This window comes from Pseudovirgaria hyperparasitica (genome assembly GCF_010093815.1).
Source record: "Pseudovirgaria hyperparasitica strain CBS 121739 unplaced genomic scaffold EJ05scaffold_13, whole genome shotgun sequence".
NCBI lineage: Eukaryota > Fungi > Ascomycota > Dothideomycetes > Acrospermales > Acrospermaceae > Pseudovirgaria > Pseudovirgaria hyperparasitica.
In genome coordinates, this window is record NW_022985561.1 from 729,313 (window position 1) to 751,850 (window position 22,538).

General features: G+C 48.1%; 3 protein-coding genes across 3 annotated transcripts; all 3 read right to left on the reverse strand.

The window, feature by feature from the left end:
• Window positions 1–3,259: 3,259 nt before the first annotated feature.
• EJ05DRAFT_488301 (uncharacterized protein) lies at window positions 3,260–4,449 on the reverse strand (the record flags this gene model as incomplete). The annotated part of the gene is made up of 6 exons (XM_033745697.1): window positions 3,260–3,294; window positions 3,339–3,421; window positions 3,532–3,626; window positions 3,735–3,860; window positions 3,910–4,046; window positions 4,092–4,449. The coding sequence occupies 6 exons, from the start codon at window positions 4,447–4,449 to the stop codon at window positions 3,260–3,262; spliced, it is 834 nt and encodes a 277-aa protein (XP_033598005.1).
• Window positions 4,450–12,313: 7,864 nt separating this feature from the next.
• Window positions 12,314–13,019, reverse strand: EJ05DRAFT_503012 (uncharacterized protein; the record flags this gene model as incomplete). Its single annotated transcript, XM_033747350.1, has 2 exons — window positions 12,314–12,640; window positions 12,831–13,019. The coding sequence occupies 2 exons, from the start codon at window positions 13,017–13,019 to the stop codon at window positions 12,314–12,316; spliced, it is 516 nt and encodes a 171-aa protein (XP_033598006.1).
• Window positions 13,020–21,739: 8,720 nt separating this feature from the next.
• On the reverse strand, window positions 21,740–22,333 carry EJ05DRAFT_503014 (DUF1777-domain-containing protein; the record flags this gene model as incomplete). The annotated part of the gene is made up of 2 exons (XM_033747351.1): window positions 21,740–22,182; window positions 22,231–22,333. The coding sequence occupies 2 exons, from the start codon at window positions 22,331–22,333 to the stop codon at window positions 21,740–21,742; spliced, it is 546 nt and encodes a 181-aa protein (XP_033598007.1).
• Between the last annotated feature and the right edge of the window lie 205 nt (window positions 22,334–22,538).

Below are 22,538 nucleotides of genomic sequence, written 5' to 3' on the forward strand. Positions count from 1 at the left end.
GGGCCCCGCCAATACCTAAGGCACCAAATAGCGGGGTAAGAAGTAATAGAGCTCCAGGAAAAGGGGCTGATGGAAGTTTCATCAAAACGTCTAGAAGATACCATGGGAGATGAAACGATGAGCTATACAGACTATTTAATGAAACCGAGAAGCCCGATTCTCCGCTAGACACTGATTGATGCAACGCTATTGCTGTGCAAAATCGTGCACTTTGACAATGCAGTATTATTTTTCCTACCTAGGACGTACTGTGTGTGTGCGAGTGCCAGTCTATCGACTCCATGGGTGCTTCAGATAGATAATTATCTTCATGGGATGTTATAGCTGTCATAATTCGCCTGATTTGACTGGAACACCATTGAGACTACACTTGCGGCATACATCATGGATGCCGAGGATATAAATATGTCTCATAGTGTATTCTTATTAGGGGCATCTCTAGGGGAGAAGAGTTAGTTCATGGAAAGATGAGAAGTCTAAATATCTGAGGGCTATGTATGCCATATATAGTAGACTTTATGTAACATATAGGAGTACTGGATCTGCTTAGACGGGTACTATATAGGTGTAAATCCTGCCATGCGGTTGGAGTAGAGGAGATACTGTTGCAGGAGGTGAAACAGGCATTTTCCATTGTTATATGCTACATATGGCTGTTCAGTTATTTCGGATAGCAGCTTGAATTATGAGAGCATATCTCATGGTGCTTATGAAGGTAATTTTTCACCCTGTGCGCGTTGTGCATGATGTTTGTAAGACTTGGAACGCCTGTACTTCGAAGACCTCCACAGCGGTCAGGGCTTCTCACAATGGCTTTGATTTCATCATAGTGTCTTAGAACAGCGTATGCGATGGATAATCATCTTAGAACCCGAAAAATTGCTCTTTTATTAATTGTATAATGGTACTCTGCCTCATAGAGACGCCCAATTGTCGAAATATGTCCATATTTTGCACCACCAAGATCTGTCCCAAGCATTCAAGGGTCTCCAACCTATTCGTTTCTCGTTAGCATGCAGTTGCTTTCACTGCTTTGTGCTGCCTTGGAAAGCTACATACCGCGATGTCCAACAGCCAAGAATCCCGAAAGTTGTCCCCAGGCCCCCTTCCGGCTGTGGCGTTTACGAGACCCGACAGCGACGCCCTCTACCATCTATCGTGCAGACTGCTCCCCAGTCTGCGAGGAACCCCGAGAGGAGCGTTCCTCCGGTATTGGAGAGAGCTCCACGCCCGTTGAAGGAGGGATAAGCGGGAGGAAGACAGGACGGATGGTGGCACGTTTGGCAGGTTGTGGTGTAGTTATCTTCTTCTGGGCGTTCAGAGCGGCGGTTTCCTGACGCTTTAACTCAGCGGCGAGCTTTGCTGCTTCTGCAGCCTTCTCAGCTGCCCTCTGCTCCTGGCGCAGCTTCATGGTGTTCTTCGTAGCTCCAGCCATTGTGACTTGGAGGAAAGGAATGGAGATTCGAAGACAGCTAGAGATTTGATAGCAGAAGAGTGTTAAAAGGTCCAAGAGAAGGCTGGGAGCGACGATGTATAGCTTGTTCTTGAGTCTTTGGGTGCAGACAAAGGTTTGAGTGAAAGATTATGGTAGTAAGAGCCGATATAGACGTATTTTGTGCGTTGTCGAGACTGGGGGAATGGTTATTGTGTAAGAAAGTCGATATAATTCTGTGGGTGTCCGTGCGGGCCTGTTGCCCCTAGAAGCTGATGAGAAATTCAATCACACACTCCTAAGCTTCACTACCTCCATCTCAATCATCCATCAGCCATACTCATCAAGAACCATCAGAGAACTTCCGCTTTAAGAGGATCGTTGTTCATATCTTTATCTCGATATCATCTCCTTTCTTCTCAACATCATTTGAGACACCTTGTGAGAAACAGTAATCGTCTTTGAGCTTTGTCTTTACTAAAGTCAAGGTTTCGATCATTCAAGGCTTGTCTCTGTCCACTACGGGTGTGCATCATCAGTCAGGTGGCCTTTGATACCGTGTGTGTGCTCATTGAAGAACACCGTCTTCTCACCATCTTTGGGGTGAGGTATGAGTTTTTCATGAAGGTAGATCCAGCTTCGGCATGATTGGTGAGTTTTTCCATCTCCAGCGACGCACAGTTCTTGACTTTCATTCGACCCTCACCTTCTTACATCAGGGATAAGAGACTGGTAACTGATAAACGAGATAGTAAAGCTCTCAGCTTCCTCACTGCCATCTTGACGTCCTTGGCTTCATCGTCAAGGTAGACCAATCACCAAGCAGCAAGGCCGTGACAGGCTCGATGATGCGGAGCAACAGCCTACCAGCTAGTATCATAGCCTTCTATTCAAAGACCACTGTCTAGATCGTGTCGAAAGGCGAAAATCATACCTGGCAGGTTGAGCGGAGCCGAAGATCGACATAGTCTGTCAAACTGCATCTTGGAAGTCCGCTGTGCCACGATTTTAATCTTCAAAGTGCTACAGAAGGCTGCGAAACATAACAGACAAGTCTTCTGTGCACTTCATTGAGGTTTTATCATCGTCGATACACGGATCCGCTTCGGTGCAGTGCTCCAGAAGGCGAAATGATCGACTAACCTCAGCAAAGGATCACAGCTGAAGAGTTTCACACTAGTGTACTTAAGATAGAGTCTTTGGCTCAGTGCGTGGAGATCTCTATGCATCATGTCGGTGTGCAGGCCTCCATGGCATCACTACCTTGTCGCCATTCCGTACCTTCGGCTCGGAAGAGGTTAAGGACACCCGTCACCACCCAATGGTAGCGAAGACGGTGTCTCAGGCCCAAAGAGCGTACCGTGTAGCCTAGAGCTCACACTATCAAGTGACTACCTCTGTCATTTTGAAAGACATCGGGATATGTTCGTGAGGTACATCGCTTGCGAGCGTGTCCACTCCTTTGTCAGACTGGATTGACTGACATCTTAGCCAGACATGACCCCTCCGCCAAGCTCTTTATCCCATATCAGTATTTTGAAAGGATTTGGAGTCACGGTATGATTCTCCTAGGCAAGAATTGCAGGTGATCTGATCGCCAGTATTGAAGTCGACATTACCCCAGGACTCCAGCAACAAGGGATGCTGAGAGCGAGCCGCATAATGGATGCGTCGCTAAATGCCTTGTTACAGAAAGAACACCCCAACACACCTATTGAGCTCATGCCTCGTGTAGCATCTCAGAGCCTTCTAATGGGATTTATGTCTCCAGGGGTCGCTGCCAGGTATGTGACTTCCGAGATTGACCGGTTGGAAGGCAGGCGCATACTAAAAGACGTCGAAGGTAGACGTGACTTTGTGACCTAGAAGGTATACTCAAAGTCGCCAGTATAGCCTTAGTACGTACAGATACTCAAACGTCGTGCGTTCAGAGAACGATGGCTCCTAGATACGGGGCCAATCATCGCTATTGAATACCAACATTTAGTCCTGCCAAAAAGCAGTCATGCGTGGACAATTGACGTTTCAAACTGCCCGCCACCACAAGCGGATGTCGAACTATTGCCAGCACAACAAGAGCTAGGATTCGCACGACTTACAACGGGGCCACCGTGAAGGCTCTACAGCGAGTGAACGGTTGCTCGTGTCCGTCCGGAGCAAGTTGAGCTTTGCGTGTGCAGGAGAGTGTACGGGTCTGTACAATGACGAGCCGCATGACTACCTGACGAACATGACGGCGCATTCCAGTGTCTTCCGCAGCTTTGGAGCGCGTGGGCCTTTTTTTCCGTTGAGTATTGCATACCTTCCGCAGCTGTATAAGCGCGTGGGTACCCTGGGTCCTTGGAAGAGATTGTTCAAACCCTTCCGCAGCTATCTGAGCGCGTGGGCTCTTTGCATCTCGAAACGAAGCTTTGTCTCCCTTCCGCAGCTTTTGAGCGCGTGGGTTCTTGTTCCATCTTGTTGAAAGCATCGAATACCTTCCGCTGCCATGTGAGCGCGTGGGTCTTCTTTTGTATTTTTTTGTTGAGTCTTTCCACATCTTCCGCAGCTATCTGAGCGCGTGGGTTTCCTTCTGTCCTTCTCGCTTGTATCTTTGCAAACCTTCCGCAGCTATCTGAGCGCGTGGGTTATTCTGCGATTCACATGAAGATTCGAGTACCTTCCGCAGTTTTAAAACGTGTGGACTCTTCCGCCGTCTTGTTAGAAGTTTTGTAACCTTCCGCAGCAGTATGAGCGCGTAGGACTCCCTGTATCTTTCTTTGTTTGAGCCTTCCAAGACCTTCCGCAGCTTCGAGCGCGTGGGTTGTTTCTGCATCTTGTTTGGTACCTTCCGCAGCCATCTGAGCGCGTGGGTCTGCTGGGTCCTCCACAATACTTCTCAATACCTTCCGCTGCCCTGTGAGCGCGTGGGCTTCCTTGTGTCTCTTTTCGTCGAACCTCTGAATACCTTCCGCTGCCTTCTGAGCGCGTGGGCTCTCGCGCCATTCTGATAAAGTTGCAATGCCTTCCGCAGCCATGGGAGCGCGTGGGACGTTCATGTACCATTGGATTACCAGTCTGTCGCAGCTCCTTTAGCGCGTGGGCTCATTGTAGATGTTGAACCCATATTCTTTCTGGGCATTTCAGTTGCGTGCTTGGATTACGAGTCACCGAAGTCTTTACCTTACGCCGCTATAAGCGCGTGGGTTTGACGTTATCTTCATCTCGTTCAAAGTCATCTCGCGCCTTACGCAGCTTTCTGAGCGCGTTGGCCTTCCCCCTCTTGTGTTCAAGGATTTGGTTTCGATACTTTCTCAGAGCTGAACATGTGAGAAAATCCTCTTCGAAGCAGATGAATGGTATGGAATCGACGACAAGGCGACCAATCTGCGGCTGATATCATTAAGCTGTCGGGCTTCATGGCTTACTCCTGTTTCTCTCATGAATTGAAGTCCACTATTTGACGTACGGGAGGTCCGGGAAAAGTTCTCTAGGGCTTTTGTCGGTTCGGCTTCTTTGGTTCGTCTTCCGAGCCGCTTTCAAACATGTAAAGAAATTTGATTGTGAGCGCTAAGGAGCTATTGGTATGAGAATTCGGATCTCCGAGAACCTTTTGAGGTATCATTGGGTGCGAGCCAAGTGCAGTGGTAAACCCTGCGAACTTACGGTCTGTCATATCTTTGACACAGGATTCGTTGTACAATAACAGTCCGCACTCAGTAAAGCTCTCTTGGGAAGCTTCGTTAAAGGTGTTTCAATGGGAGAGATTGATCCGGTATTGTTCTAGCAGGCAGTCCAGACACTGTAGGACTGGTAATAAGCGTCGTAAGATCCTACTAGGAGCGATATGATTGAAGGATGGTATGTGGAGAGGCATCTTGATGATCTAGCGGTCTCCATTTTCGAAGCACGTATGATGATGATGTGCTGCCGAAAGCCGTCCAAGGGAGGTTTTCCACCTGTTATGTGGTATTTGCTGTCCGTCTTAGTTTCTCCTGGGGCCTCGATAGCTCCCCAGGGTACTTGTCATCATCACCTCTTAGCGGTGCGGACAATGTCGATGATGTGGCCTTGGCTTACGACTGGACCTCCCAATCCAGGAGCCAACTAACCATCGCGTGCCCCATTCAAGGAGCAATACCCAACCAGTTCAAACGGGTCGCAAGGGTACCGTTGCTATCGGACGAGGTGATTAGCTTCTGCCCTTTTCGGTATACAGTCCTCGACGTTTAAGCTCAAGGCTAATCATGACTTACATTCTGGTGGGCCGCGATATGATCATCCCCGCCTGTATAGGCTCTCCGAACCCCCAAAGCGCCAGAGCGCGGTCCGGATTCATGGCGTGCTCAATCGCCAAACGCAGCTTCCGCACGAGCAAAAAACGGTTCACTTGCCAGTCTGAGGTGGCAATGGTCACAGGGCGAGTGCCAGATCCAAGCTCCAAGGAGACGATGATCTGCCGTGCGAAGACTCGGCCATGGGTCGACCGAGTCTTCTCCCAGACATAAATGTCTGCTCCTGGCCTGCGCACCCAGCGTCGGGCAGTCCGAATCAAAGCAGCCTCCGCGGCTGGAAGGCGGGTTCTGCGGTGTTGTGTCGACATTTTTGATGGTTGTGCGGTATCGTGCGTTGGATGCTGCGTTATGAGTGTTGACAGAGCTCAAGATCTTTGCAAGTCAACAAAGCCTGTCACTGCAAAGCTGCACCGCTCCTTAGTGGCCCCACTTTTTGCAGGACCAGTATGGAAAACTTTACCACATGCTATGATATCCCCTCTCAAAGGTTACGGAGGGGTAGGGCCTTGGCCTGTCGTTGCACAGATTCATTCTTACAGGATACATCTTCATGTTTGAGGATATGCAAGCAGCATATTATGGAACCCCTATACAGCAACATCCGACAGCCAGTTCCGCCCTTGCCGTGTATCAGCACCCCTTCGATGTTTTGGCACCTAATGCTGCGGTGCCGAGAGTCTACGTCCAGAGCTCACTAGCGAAGATTGGCAGCACTTGAAAATGCCTCGCCAATATCCAGACGTAAGTTCTCTTCGTTGGTATGCTTCTCGATTTGACCTTAGCACTGACACCTCCGGAATAAGCCACCGGGAGCATGTTTCCACTGTGAGCACACTCCTGATGAGCTTCACTCCTGCGTTCGTGGCCGCTGCCTCCTAACAACGGATCTCTCTGATGTCGTTGCCGGAGGAAACTACATGCCCGTGGTGTATTAATAGGGATCCATACACTTTCAGGCGGATACCAAGAATCTTGGTATCAAAATCTGTGAGCGGACTTGGTGGACCATAGGAGGACGATACAGCATCCGAAGGAGAATAAGTTACCGTCACACTCGTATTAATTTCAGGAAGGCAGAGGAATATGCATGGGATTTAATATACTGTTCTTATATGTCCCCAGAGGCTCTTCACATTCCATCAGTATAGCAAGAAAGCGAATATGAGATGCGTATGCATGCCACAGCATATGGATGGTAGTCCTAGTAACACCTAAGCGTGGAAATTACTTCAGAATAAAGCAAATTATGAGTCTCCCACAGTCCACAACTACGAGCGATCATGTCCTCATAGAAGTCCAAGAAGCTTCGCAAAATCGAAGCCTTGGGATATGTCTCATACATTCCATTTTAGACCTGCCTCAAGGCAAAACTATCTTGAATGATCTCGCATACCATGTCCAACAAATTATGATTACTGTCGCGCCATGAGCCTAGTATAATATCCATACGGCAGCACATAGTCAGGACTAGCCAGCTCTTCTCGTACCAGGGTAGACAAGTCCTGCCAACCGGTCAGATATAAACTTCCTTCCCCTGATCCGCTGGATGCCATTATGTGTTACCGAAGGAGCTGTATGCATCCACGACCGTCTAGGAAACTAAACTTTACTCCAAAGGCAACAACGCAGCACCTGTTCAGTATTCCTAGAGATAGAAGTGCCATGTACAATAGCTACTTGAAGTGAAGCCTCTGCTTTGGATATCTGCAACTCTCGTGGCGCGGCGTACGCTCGACAATGAAAACGTATGAACAGCTCGCGGTGGCCTCCAGACTAATGTTAGCTTGAAATCGTCTAATATATATTTTGTCCTACCTGTCTCTTGTCTTAAAACCTTATTTCTCAGGAAGGTGAGAGACCTCAAGTCTGGCGGTAAAAGTACATTGTTGTTAGGGAGAGGGTCACCGAGAGACCTTGAGCAGCTGGCAACGGCACCAGTATGTTATTATCATAACCTCCAGATGTGGCTGTGATTCAAACGTATCATGGAATGAATTATCACTAAGCAGGATATTTCAAGCTTCAAACATGACCAAAACACAGATGCTGATACACTTCTGCAATACCGCACGCACTGAGCCGTGATGATACATGGCAGCCCAAATGTAAACTATCATCCGTGTTTCCACAAAAGTCGTCCATCGCCTCTGAACCTCTGGGAGTTACGCCCAAAAGGCATCAAGAGCCACAGTATCCCTATCATCAGCGCCTCCATGAGCCTAAAGCATACGTCACTGCCAGCCTCCTCTTCAAGACCATTTCCGCTCCCTGATCCCAGTCCTTCCACAGACGCTAGGCTTCACTTCCTTCCCAAGCGAGATGTTTCCACGCTAGTACAATCCGAGACATCAGAATCGATTCGAAGGTCGGCGATGAGGAGTTGCCCAGGTCAAGTGAACGCTAGTCCTCTCTCAGCTCCTCATATTCGATCCGATGTTGATCCATGGGCTTACGTGATCCTGCCTCCCAGTCTATATAAACAGCTGCTCCCTCTCTCGCTCCTACACCTTTTTTCCTTATACTGTAGTGGTACTCATCCAACAAGTCGCTTCGGTGGCTTTCGTTGGGTGGCCCGCACCTTGCCCCCGGTGCAGGTATTCCCCTTGTGGGCTATTCTTTGGAACAAACTTCCCCATTTCCCTTCCTTTCCCTTCCCCTTCCCCTTCCCCTGCCCTCCGGTCAGAAGTGACCATAACTACTTGGTCAGCAGTGACGCTAAACACTCAATCTTTGGAATCAGCTGAGCTTTTGCTTGGCACCGTGTGGCTTGTACCATTGCACTATCGCAGGCCAACGCGAACTCTTTTTTTCATTGTCATTTGGCCTCTGTGCTGATTGCGAGGAAGAAAATCCTTCATCTGATTGCTTTACTACTTTTTGGTGTGTGATCTTGAAGACCTTTGAGCATGTTGATAGCCTTTACCTTCGTCGTAATAAGAGAATATGATGAGAACATGATGCAAAGATCCATGTAAATAGCTGAAATGAGAGTGCAAGTACAAGGAGAAACATTGCTCAAGCTCATACCTACTGAGTCTGAATCTATCGCACACAGCTCAACAGCTCCAGTACGATATGTTCGTGTCAATCGCCCTTCCTCCTTCCCATAAGATGATTTCGCAACAGTGAAAGCAGACGGATGACACAAGGTCAGAGAGCTTGTACTTGAAGTATCGAATAATGCACGCCCTGAGCCACCCTGCGCTTCAATGGCCTACATCGATGGACTTGAAACAGATTTCCACCACACTTCGGACCTGACGCTCGCAGAATACCTCCTCGAACGCCTGTTAGTTCAATGGGAACATATCCTTTGAAGAGTACACAAGCTCCAAAGCAGCTGGCCAAGCACTCCAGAAAAGCATCTCACTGACCGCGTAGGTCCTAAATCCACTGGCTTCGGCTCCAATAACGTGACCAACAACTTCCAGGCTCGGCCCCCTGCAAACAGGCAGCACGGATCGACATACCGTAATAGCAACTACATGCGGCTAGCTTCCCTGGATCCAGGATCCAGATTATCGTTCCCCAACTATATAAGCTTGCCAACCCCCGCCCTCTTTCATCCTTTTTTTTCTCCATCGTGCAGTGGGTCACTCACCCTTGGTAGTGCTAACTTTTGGCCTATCAAGGATGCAGAAAGTGTCTCTGAGTGTGCAGTGAAGAATTGTCTGAGCGCACCTCACTCTCTCTCGACATTCGTGTCAGAGAGGAATTTTTGGAACATTTTAATCGTTTGGGATTGTGGGAAACTCTTTTTTTTTCATTGCTGTCTCGGCCTTTGTGCTGGACACAAGGGAGAAGCCCTCTGATCATTCGTCTCTTTTTCATTGCTGTCTGGCCTTTGAGTTGGACCCAATGAAGAATTTTCTCCCACGGACGCCCAATTTCTGCCTATTGCTGAATCTTTGTGCGTCGTATGGCCTACGTCACATCCACGACTTACAGTGACGATGAGAGTCTCAAGCGTCTGTGGAATGCTTGTCATCTCACTGCGTCTCTGCTGCGTTTCTAGACCCGAGTGGAACTCATCTCATAAGGCATGGTATAGTACAAGATAGGCTGTCAATGGAAAGGCGCAGGTGGATCGCTGTAGAGGTATTATCGTTGACTGTCTCACTAGAGTCTCGGTGCGTTAACGAAGCTCAAATATATAGCTAAGCGATGTCAAATTTGGTCATTGACTGAGCAGGAGGCGCTATAGAGACACTGATTCATAGAGTGCTATTAGGACTTGTAAGAGCTTGTATTATCGGTTCAAAGGCACATTTCGTCTGATCTAGTGGGAGCGATTTAAATTCTGCAAGCAGATTCGCTAGTTACATACACACCTTCACCGTCACTGTTGAATCAAGGAACAACCTGGGCAGTGCTGGACCTACGAGTTATGCTTGAAGCTACCATGGATTACAGGACAGCAGGTAGCAATACCAATTATGTACATCTCGATATACTTGATGAGTATTGCTGTCGTGCAATGTCCCAGTCTCGTCGTCTTCTCACCGACTCTCACGCCCGCCTGGCCCTACGTGCTTGAGTATCCACAATAAACACCCATGCTATGACAAATCACTAGTTGCTGTGCCAGTGAGTGATGTGACTAAAGCGGAAGTGTCACGTGAATCACCCGTCCAGATGTAGCTAGTCTCAGGTCCAACGACTATATAAACAGGCCTTCCCCCTCCATCTCACCTATTTTTTCTTCATCCGTTCCGGCCTCAGTGCTGGGATAAGTGCAGAGGCAACTCCTCCAGCTCCTGCTGGTCTTCGTGATCGCCAGGGAATTTTTGGAACACAATCATGGATTGAGAATACCTTACTTCTTACCTTTTTCATTGCTATTTGGCCTCTGTGCTGGATACAAGGAAGAAACTGTCTCTTCTTGGTCTGTCTTGAAATTTGGCGTTGAGCTGCACCTATCTCGTGTTTCTGACGGGCGTACCACGGTGAAGACGCTGCTATTGAAGGAGTGTGAAGTCCCGACTGCCCTGTCCACGTATATCATTGCAAGATCTTACAATACATCAAGCTACTTTGAGCTCCTCTTGCCTTAAGCTGTTTCCATATCAAAACGAAGCTTAGCCTTTGCCAGTGGGACGAAATAACTTCTCTTTACATGAAGCCCTTCCACGAGGCAAGTCCAGTTCGAGATCTTATCACTGGAAGAACAAGTGGCGGCAATCTCTTAAGCTTTCAGCGTTTCCAAGAATAAGCTATGCTAGTTTTAGAGCCCACTGATAAGAAGATTGTGACCGCGAAATGACAGTGGCGAGTGTGTTTGAGGTTGTGAACCTTCAGACGAGATGTCGAGACCTTGAAGTATAGGTCAGCCAAACCACCCAAGTCTCTACGAAAATCCTGTGGAGAATAGACCTAACCTTCTACGGATGATAGATGAGATCAATAGCCGATGAATTATGACTTGCCTGTACTACGCTTTGGTCAGAGCAAGCTTTGAATCAAGAACGAGACCACGACAGTCTCTAGCAGATCGAACACTCCACCTACGAACCGACATAGCAGAGAAGCAGAAATAGCTAGAGATTGAAGCAGATACTAGCTTGGACATGAAACATACACGCAGAGGCAACACGGCATTCCATGCAAATTCAAAATGTGCGTTGTAACTACGCCTACAATTTGGACCCACTGTGGCCAGATCCGCACATAACATCAATTAGTGGCGTACTATGGGAACCAGAGAAGATGTAAGGCACGGAAAAAACGCTGTAGCACTGGTATTAATGGCATAGTGCAAGAACTTGAGATCTGGAGCTGCACAGTACAAGATCTTAAGACAATGTGTACGGTGTATCGCTATCATATGAGAAAAGATACCACATGTGCGCTATCTTGCCTGAAGCAGTGACATGCCACGCCTCGTAGGCTCAAAGCATCGCCATCTTTTCTTGCAAGGTTTCTCTGTGTACCGCCCCAATGTAGAATGTACAGGACAGTCTACGTGCCAAAAGATATGATTCCGTATTACACTAGCCCAATGCATTGTTCCATTCCGACTCTTTCTAGCAAATGTGGTTTCCATGCTGTGGGTGGTTATGCAGAATGAGGCCCGTTTCGAAATTGCGGAGAGCAAGGTGTCTTTGGTATCTACGGACATGTTTTAACATATCTCTTTACATTCGCAAGTGTAGAGTATAGGGACAACATGACCGTTGTGAGCAGGCCGCGTGCAGCAGCTATTGAGTTATGATTAGCGAAAAGACATGAAGCACCCGGCCAAGAGCATGACTTACAGGCTAACACACCGTTTACACCCCGATGGCCATATAGTCTATGTTGCCAATCCCTAGTAGTATCCTATGCACGAGGTGCGCCGATAGCTAAGATCTGTGCTTCCTCGTTGGCAGGTATACCAAATGTTCTGATTTCTGCGCGGCCACAGCGCCCATTACAGCTATGCCCCTCTTGCACGTCCCGCGTATGTATTCATGGCTTTGTCTTCGCATTGTCCAATACTACGAGCACAGGACTTCCTCCATCGAAAAATCTCTTTCTGTCGTCTTTCCAGCCCCAATTCCCATATTTGGTCGCACTCTCTTCGCATCTTAAGGCGAACGTCGTAGTCTGCAGCACGCCAAAGCAGTCGTCACCAAAACAGGGAATGCCGCAGCGAGCGCTTCATTGGCCAGCTAAGCAGGCTTCTTTCTTCCTTCGGAGCAGGAACGAACCATCGCCAAACCATGGGCGCAGCCCCACGTAGTCCAAAGCTTATTCCAACCACTGCAATGCTATGTCTCTTGAGCCTCCGCATATCGATATATATGTATTGGATGGGGGCGAGTCTGGAATGCGCAAGGCCGCCGGCATGAGGAAAACGGCGGGCTTTGGGTGCTCGAGGGGCAGGTCCTACGAAGGCGAGACTTCTGTGTTGCAATTTGGCGCAAGTGACATGGCGCATGAGAGCAGGAAGAGACTAGAAGTAAATTAGCTACCATATGATCGCCTTTAACTGTATGCGCAACCCATGTTGGTGCGTGATGACACGACTGGCTTGAGTCTGGACGGCCCGCCTGAGCGGTTTGCGGTACATTTCCAAACGCCAATAAGGAATGGCCTCGTTTGTTTGAGCTTCTCTATAAGCGCATTGCCTGTATTGATTGTACTTGTTTGCTCAGCGTGCTGCATCTCCTGATACGCAGCCGACTGATCCAGCTTTGGGCCTCCATGCTCTTGCGCATCCCTCTATCTGGCGTGCGAGCAGGCCTGATGTACGCCGAGGGCAGTGTTCGATGCGTCTCTGCTCCTGATATTTCTTGCCCATCCGACGTAAGGGTCTCGCCTTCGGAGGGCATCGTAGTAGAGATTAGGATGGCATTATCATCCTAGCGCCCTACTCTATTAAGAATTTAGTATAGGCGGGTCTCACAAACGTCTCGGCGCTATTCTTTTCATCATAGTATAAACTTACCCTGACACGATAATTGCCATCGATGCCAAATATCTTACGATCATGAGGTGATGGGGACCCTACTCATCTGCGAACGGCGAGGATGATACGTCTGCCGCATAATCTTGGTGTTTGTATAAGTGTCGAAGTTGGGAATGCAAGGCGCAATCTTTGGGACGTCAGAGAAGAACTCTCGCCGGCTGGTATACGGATAAGCAGGAGTATGAATCGTGCCTGCTCTTGCAGTTGCAGTTGCGGCCGAGTGCTTGGATTGTTTTCATATGCTCTTATTTCTACCAGTTCCGCTGCTGTAAAGAGGATTCGTAATTCGGCTTGTGTGAAGAGGTCCGTCCGATTGACCGAGGGATCCATTGTCGGTGCTCCCCAATCAATATATGCTCGAGCTATACAATATGACCAAAGTATATACTAGAAGAGTAAAGAGCTGGAAGAATGAAAAATGTCGTAGTTTGGATGTTCATATTCTGTGAACGGAGCTGGTGGAGTTTCTGCAACACTAGCTTAATCTTGCTAACGCTCCCTGCAACCAAAGTCGCCCCATGCCCGGCGACCACGTTTGGGTCCTCGCACTTATATACAAAACATACGTTCTACCGATGGCCATCAGCGGCTACCATGTCATTGCTCAATTACATCTTGACCGAGGTCTTACACTCAGAAAATGGGAGAGCAGAGATGCTTGGCCCAGCAGTACGAGTCTCTGCACACAAGCAGTCAACTTCTTGCCAGATGTCTAGCAGGATGTGACGAAGCCCACAGCATTTCAAATCTTTACCTTATGGACTTATGCTAATTCCTTTATAACCCATCGCCTTCGACGGGCCCGTCGGATGCAATCTTCTCTATCCTATTCAACAGCACCACGGCTCTACAGTTCGATTGAGCAGGCAATAGGAGGCACCACATAGACTATCGAAGACTGGAGAGCTCGGAGCAAAGCAGGTTGCACTACACAAGCAAAGTCTACCCGATCATTATGCTGAAAAGCAGGACTATCTCTATCTAGTGCACATGCACTGTCCTAATTTCAATCTGCAATTGCCTACGCGAGTACCATCATGAGCCCAATACTATAATCAAATCATAGCCTGATAGCGGATGGTGATTAGAATGGAGATGTACTCCATAGGGTTCCCAAAATTTTTGTTAAGAGAAAAAGTGGATTTTGTATGACTACAATAAATGCTCGGGCAGGATTCCAAGGAGGGTATACACTGCCAGGTTGCGAAATTGCTCAAATACCAATTCATATGCTCTTCGATCTCTGTACTCATATGGGGGGTCAGGCGTCGTGTTGAGGTTTGTGATTATTGTATGACAGGTCACAGAAGTGAGAATAGATGATGTTTGAATCCTAAGTCGCTCATGAGTGTTGATAACGGCAATTGGCAAATTATCAAAATACAATAGTGTGGATCTTGGCCTAAGAGGTGGAGACTCCGTACACGTAAAGCATGGAAAGGAGGAGCAAAATTAGCCAAGTGTCCAGAGTGCACCGCTATCTATAATCCAAGGCTTGTATTAGAGTAACAGCTAGGAATGCAGAAGAAGATGGTCACTGCTCAGTGGAACGTAGAATAAGCAATTACATAGACATACATGAAGCTAGATATCACAAAGAAGGTGTTTACAATTACGTTACTTCCTAATCTTCAAGGCTGCAGACCTACATGCCGATGAACTACCTATCTAAGAAACAAGATTGCTATCGTACGTCGTGATGGGAGTGAAATGCAATGCTACACGGTGGGAAAGATTAGTTCCACGTGTATCCAATCATTACAATCGAAGCGAACAGTGCCCAATGACGCTCGACAGGCCGTAGCTATGGTGGTCGAAGCTTTACCCTTAGCGAGTTCTTTGTTGACGTGTGTCTCCCTGTCCCACAAATATATTTTCTCCCAGCTTCCCCCAACTACCTATCCACCATCACACAATTCAAGACCTTCCTCAACTTTTCTCTTCTCATCAATCTCTTGCATCTTACTTATTAACCTATCATTATACAAACGATGATTCCTTATCTTGCCGGAATACTCGTCGGTCTATACCTGGGTTTGCTCTACAGGTACTTGCTGGTGGACCCACAGTACCAAATAGAGGTCTTCATTTACGACACTCCTGCTGCACGACAGCTGCTTTTGAACTTGATGAGACTCGGCGTCGTACCTTAGACTGTTGATGGCTCGTCTACATTTGTGCTGTAAGTGGCATCAATACAGTACCCTAGATGGGGCTTAACGATCGACTCTTGCACAACTACTAACTTCAAGCAGCTGATGACCTTGCACGCACTTGGTGTTTTATTATGGCATCAATCTCCACTTCCATTTTTCAGACAGGTATGTTTATCTCTCCCTTGGTTCACGAGCCTAAGATTATGATGATATATTCATACACTTCATCTTCTTGAATCTCCATGATAACACAATTCACTGATTTCCAATCTCCCTTTGCTTCTCTAAACACATCTCAGAACATTACATTTGACTGACTTGCCTCTTACAGAGTTTCATGATACCTCCCGTCTCGATACTAGCATCTTGCATGGTATCACAGGCGATGTCGTGTAGGCTCTTCCTCTCAGTACACCTGCGTAGCCGGTCTTGAATGGTAATGGTATCTTGAGAAGTAGCAGAGTAGCCAAGTAAGTTTCCTCTTTCCTCTCCCGATATACTGAAACATCAGTATCTTCAGTGACATGTTTACTTGGTCTTGCTCGGACAAGCTACAGGATACAGGATATCACCTCTCATCAAGCGAGCATCTGCTAATTCGACGCACAGTAATATTACAAAGTCCTATATATCGGCAGCTCATGCCATGGTCTTCTCTACTTTCATGTGCTCAATCACAACATTTGGCACACCAACCCTAGAGGGGCTTGGCTTTCAATGCTTTGACCTGCGAGGTGTGTGCCTAGAAAGAATAGACGCACAAGTTTACACTTCCGTGCTATCTCAAGGCAATGATAGTGCGGTCTTTCTATGCGAACAAATTATTGAATGCAGACATAGGTTCAGATCAAGACAGATTGAAGAGATTTCATCGCTAAGTCCATCGATTTTATCTGCATTACTCTCACTGACCACCATTCCCAGATGCTCAATCAAGACTATGTTCGTCAAATCTGTCATAAGATATGGACAGATCAGCTGAGTTGTTTCCTAGCCTCGCTTTCACACACCTCGCTAACTATTCCCATGAATTTCATCCTTCCATTTAGCAGATGCAATTGCATCTTGACTCTCTGTACCTTGGCTTCTTTGTCGTGTCGTGACTAGCTAAGTATCGTATCCCTCATTCTTGAACTTTTACTGACATTGCCGCATCAACATACTTTAGATTTAGATGACTGAGTATGACTTTAGTCTGCCTCGCCTGGCTCAAGACTTTGGGGTTAGCTGAATTATAGCTACACTCTAGTGACAAAGAGCAAGATCATCGTAGCTAGTCTGCGATGCAATGGAGACTCCTTCCGGTCATCAATCCTAGAACTTGGTAGCTAATACATTGCATACATCGCAGTGGACTTCCTCAATATTCGGTCTTTGGTCCTACCGAAGCAACCAGAGCTAAGTACCTCTTAACACTCCTCCGTCTCATCGCTAACTTGGCGTTGCACTAAAGCTATCGGAAGAGCTTGAATCGGGCACACTGCCGCTGAGTCCCCGCCTGATTCTTCCCATATTTTGCAAGAGCTGACAAGGACTAGAGCAAGCTACTCCTCCTCATCCTCCTCCTCCTCCTTCTCCTTTCCTATCTACAAAATATCAACAGTCACCGCTCTCGTCTACCACTTATTACAACGACTACGCGGTTGGGGATTTATGATATATCACGCTACGTCCTTCTCCTTCAATGATAATACTTGTTGCTAACTTTCATCTGCAAGGCATTTTACAAGACTATTCTTTCGGAATCCGCACCATCAAGACCGACATGTCTTCTCAAGCTACGTCAATCTTCTTTTATTTCTGCGCTCCTTGCTAACTTCAACTGTCAAATGATTATTCAACTTCCAGTTTTACTTTATCGCCTAGGTTGCTGAGGACAAACTCGTGTCATAGTTTCTTCCTCTCACCAAAGGCTAGATCAATTGCGAGTGTGATCTGACACCTCCGTGCGACCTCAAAAGGCATCAGATCGCCAATCTTAAGGATCTGGTGCCTTGATTTGTTCTGCTTACGCATACATGCCAGCATCTAATGATCTCTAGCAATGACCGTTGCTTCTCAAAGCTCGACTATTCGGTAAGTCTTCCACACACAAACAATGAGCGTCTACTAATAATGTTTTAGATCACCCATCCATAGTCTTCGAGCTATGGGTGGGGGGCTGTATAGGCGGGTTTGTCTCAAAGTCAATGAGGCAGGCCCATAGAGCTCAGCCCACATCAAAATGGCTGTCGGGCTGTTCAAGTCCCTCAGTCACTTGCTCATCTCCTGGGGTTTCTTCGCACGAATTAACCAGAGACACCGCTGTTCTGCGATCGTAACCGCCTTCGGGTCTGGTTCCTGTCGTGTATGAGCCGTGCATGTGCTTCCAAGAGGAGCATACATCCTAGGTAAGAACCTTCAATGTCATACAATCTCTCTTCGTTTCCACATGGATTCTCTCCAGGCTTCCACCCCTCCAGTCAACATGTACGTGTTTGCGCTCTCTTTTACCTTCTCACTTTAGTACCCTGCTTGGACCGAAATGGTTCAGGTGAAAGCCAATCATTCTGTGCTCCAAGATGGAGCTTGGGTCTGAGACCGTTTTGGAGGCAGCTAGGACTTTCCCTTGTGCCAATTAACCAGCGCGAGAATCATCGGTATCGAGATTGCGAAGATACAAGTAAGTCACACTCATGTTCCCAACCCACTCTTTAACTCTCTGGCTCGCGAGCAGGCCTACCATCTGAATCAACCGCATCAGACTCTTAGAGCCTTGTTCCTTTCCGAGTAAGTTCTCTCATCTTCAGCCGCTCCTTTGTCCCCACTTCCAATGCCGAATATGGGTCACCGAATCGAGATCCTGGGATCTGGGCTTTTGGAAGCTGTTCCCACGGTTCAATGGTGCAGCTCCTCCTGGAGGACTCAATAGCTGCATCATGATAGGTTGGCCCGAGAGCAAGCAAGCATTTTGCACCCTGAGTAGAGGGGGACCTAGGTCCTTCTTGCGATCCTGGCGCATGCCGGTGTATCAGCTCAGTTTGCAGATTTTAGTCTTGCACACACCAAAACTGCGTTCTGCCTCTCGTAAGGGAACTCTCAAAAGAGAATGGCTTGACGTGCGTGTCGGTGCGTACATATCGTCATCATATTAAACTGTTCCTGAATAGCCTGGCGGGTTTTACATGAAGCTTTGCAACAACATTTTTCCCCATCTCCTCATGAGCTCCTTGCTAACATTCTGCTTAGAATTCCAATCGGCAGTCATTTCATTCCACTTTTCACCATTACACATTCCCCAAACATCCCCATCACGGGCCGCCGAGTCAAGGATCTCGAGGAGTCGGGCTTTTGGAAGCTACTACTCGTATCCTATGGCGCAGTTCCTCTCCAGAGGCTCCATAGCTGCGTCATAAGAAGCGGCCCAAAAGCATGTGAGATTGGGTTCATTGAGTGGAGAGCAACCTAGTTTCTCTCGCGATCTTAGCGCAAGCTGAGTATCGGCTCAATGGACTTCAGTCTCGCGCACACGGACTACTCTGACGGACTATCACCGAGAGGACAATGGTAGTCTCGTTTGAGTTCGTGTGCACATGCGGTCTTCGAAGTCGGACTCTGAGCCTGTACGCGGTGAAGGCTACGAACCTGCTTGTCTCTCGAGATGGGCAGAGCCAAGTCAGAGACGCATGGTGGTGCTGGTGGTCGACTTGGGTCAATTGAGTGCAGGCCGTCGATAATCTCGCTCCCGAATCATATGATAGCTGTTGCTTCATGAACATGCTAACATTTCATCTCAGATCTAGCGCCGTTCCGATCTTAACCTCTGGACTCTGAGAAGTATACATTTCTCCTAAGCCGCTGACACCACACCAGACCTCCTCAAGGCACTTGCCAGATCTCCGGACCCATCCCAAGGTATGTTTCATCTCCATATCTTCCTGTCACACTTTCACCTCCCGATACCAATCCCCCTGGGTCGACTCAGCACGCTTTGCGAGTTGAGTGAGTGGATAGAGCTCGTCCTCGGGCAAACCAATGCTCTTTCCAACACTACCGTCCCTAGATTAAACCTGCAGCAATTGAGTATCCGACCTGCATCCAATGGTTGGTTGCGTGCAATTCCTGGTCTGCAGACAACACATCTTTCATACCAGACTGCCTCAAGAATTCGATTTTTCTTTGGACGTCTCAGCTGACAGTCGACGCAGAGTCGAATGTCGTATGAGTTACAGTCATTGTGCTCACGATCCTGGAAACCCGATGCCTTCACGGGATCAATCCAGCTACGTTGCCTCTATTTACACTACTCTCAAGTACCTTACTGACCTAAAATCGCTAGCTACAAACCTCGCAATACCCCCGCCGAAGTTGAGCGCGAGTAGGCACTCTGCTGTCAAAACAATCCCGCTACGTCGACTCTATCCCTGCTGTTCTTGAATGCTTTGCTGATCTCCAAACACTAGTCACATATCTCGAAACGCTCAGTCCAAACTGAGTGTCAGCCACTCCTCCGATACCTTAGCAGTGTATCATCTGATCCATCCAGCTACGTTATCTCCTATGTTTACCTGAACACCTCACTGACCACAATCATTAGCGACGTATTTGGAAGCTCTCAGAACCAGTTGACAGAGAGTGGTCCATTCAACATCGCTTCTGGCTCATCCATTGGACCCATCCAGCTACGTTAACTCCTATGATTACCTGAACCACTCACTGACCACAACCATTAGCGACGTATTTGGAAGCTCTCAGAACCAATTGACAGCGAGTGGTCCATCCAACACCGCTTCTGGCTCATCCATTGAACCCATCCAGCTACGTTATTTTCTATAATTACCTGAACACCTCACTGACCACAATCCATAGCTACGTATTTGGAAGCTCTCAGAACCAATTGAGCGCGAGCAAGTCATCAAAGACAGCACCGCTTCCGGCTTCTTCCAACAATTCCACCCAGCTACGCTATCTCCGCCCCAACTATAGTATACAAACCTCACTAACTCATCATCCTCACAGTCACCTCAACCTGCTCGAAACCCTCCGGCTCACCTCACCGGACGCGCGCTGAGCACATCCAGCTTCCTTTCCTGCACACACCCCCAATCACGAAACCTTGCTAACACCCAAACACCAGGACCGTCCTTCTCGATCCCAATCGACCGCACGACAGCGGGACCCCCTCACAGCAAAGCGTAAGTCTCCTCCACCCCGAACTCTCTCTCCCTCTTTCCCACATCGCACCACAAGTCCATCTGCGCGAACGGCACCGTCAACGGATGTTAGCTGTCCAGCTTCTCGTCTGGAAGACAAGCCAAGAGCAATGCCTCCACTCGACCATCAACCATTGCGCACTCAATGCGAGATTCAATGAGTGGCTACATCCTTCCGTCGTGCTTCTTCCTCTTCACACACTGCAATACATATCCCACACACCCCTCCAATGCATACCATCGCGCTAACTGATCACAGCAACACCAGATCGCCCTGAAGCAACGACGAATCCAGAGAGAAGAGCGCGCCTGACACACATCAAGGTAAGTAAATCTTGCACATTCATACCTTCCTTGTCCCTTCCTACACCTTCGGCACCGACACCACCACACCGCCGGCACCGTCAACGGATACAGTACTATATGCTGCGATCTGTAAGATAAAGCCAAGAGCAATGCACCTGTCTTCGAGTGTTCGCTCTCTCAAGACTATGAGAGGGGATACAAAGATTGGGTTACATTCTTTTTTTTCTTTTGAGGTTTGAGGATGAATCATGGATGGAGTTGGTTTGAGGATGGGTCTGTTTAGAGCTGTAGTGGAAATGAATATATGTTGAATTCGACTCATTGATTGTGACAAGAATGGTGCCATGAATCTGTGCATATAAGGATGTGACTTCCATAATTATTATGATTGTGAACGTGGGTATGACTGTGGATTTATTTCAAATTCGGCATGAGAGATTCGAATACGAATACGAGTGCCAAGGAACGAATTAGAGCATGTCGATGTCGCTGAAGTCACGAATGAAGTCACGTGAGCGTAAAAAAAATGGAGGTTCTGTACACAAAGGTCTGTAATGTGAGTACGTAAGACCACATGAATGTGTATTGGTAGTAGATGGAGATCAATCCAACCAGATCTACAGAATTGGGTTAGCTGACTGAGTCCTAAACAACCATATTACGCGCTTGCCATGTTTGTGAGATGGGTGCTGTGATGTGGGAATAACCCGGAACGCGTCTGACGGGGTGGAACTCGAGGGCTTACTGGAAGACAATCTCCGGCTTTCGCATGATAGACCACGTATAGCTACGGTGGCGGCATCTCTTTGCGTCTCGCTTTCATACAAAATGCAAGACGCGCTTCCCATGTCCCTGAATTTGTTGACTGTGCGCAAATATCATCCCATCACAATTACAAGGGTATCTTTTCAACGACTTGTCTAAGTCGCTCAACGTCCCGGGCTCAACGGCCTGTTGAATCCACCCGTTCTGTTCATGTATTGCCTGTACTCGGATATCGTCTCCTTCCTTACACAGTAGATGTCGTTCCCAGGTATCTTCGTATTCTTCGTGCTTTTGAAGCCCGCAAAGCCCATTACCGCTCTCATCTTCTTGGTCTCCGGATCCTCATCCACGTCGCCTTCGTCTTTAGCCTTCGCCTTTGGTGGGTCTGTGACTTTGGGCGTGACGCCCGGGCCCGAAAGACCACGGCCCTCGGTGATGGATATGTCGCGGGTTTTCTTGTCTATGTCGCGAGTGGCAGGTTTGTCTCGCTTAGTATCGCGGTCGCGTGGGTTGCTGCGCGGACCTTTCAGAGGGGATCGTTCGCGGACACGGCCGTGGGGAGCATCATTGCCTGGAGATCTGGAGCGAGAACGAGTGTGACGATCATCTGGCGTGTGTTAGTGGGTGAAAGAATCGAAGGTTGATCGGATCTCACTTCGGCGGGTGGATGTTCTGTCTTTGCTCTTGCTACGGTCGCGACGCTGGAAACGGTCGTCATCTCTGCGACGGTCACGGGTACTGCGCCTGGAGTCTGGCATTTTAGAGAAATGCGAGAGTTTGCTGGGTTTATTGCTGAGCGATGGTGTTGACTTTCAACGGTAGCATGGGAGTGTAAGGTTGCAGGCGGCACGGGCTGTAGGCTCCCAATTGTAATTATCGTATTGGTGGATGTCTACAGAAGAAAGCTGGATTACATGAGGCGTCTACCAAGAGAGTGCCAAGGCGCTAATTCAGGTAGCAGAG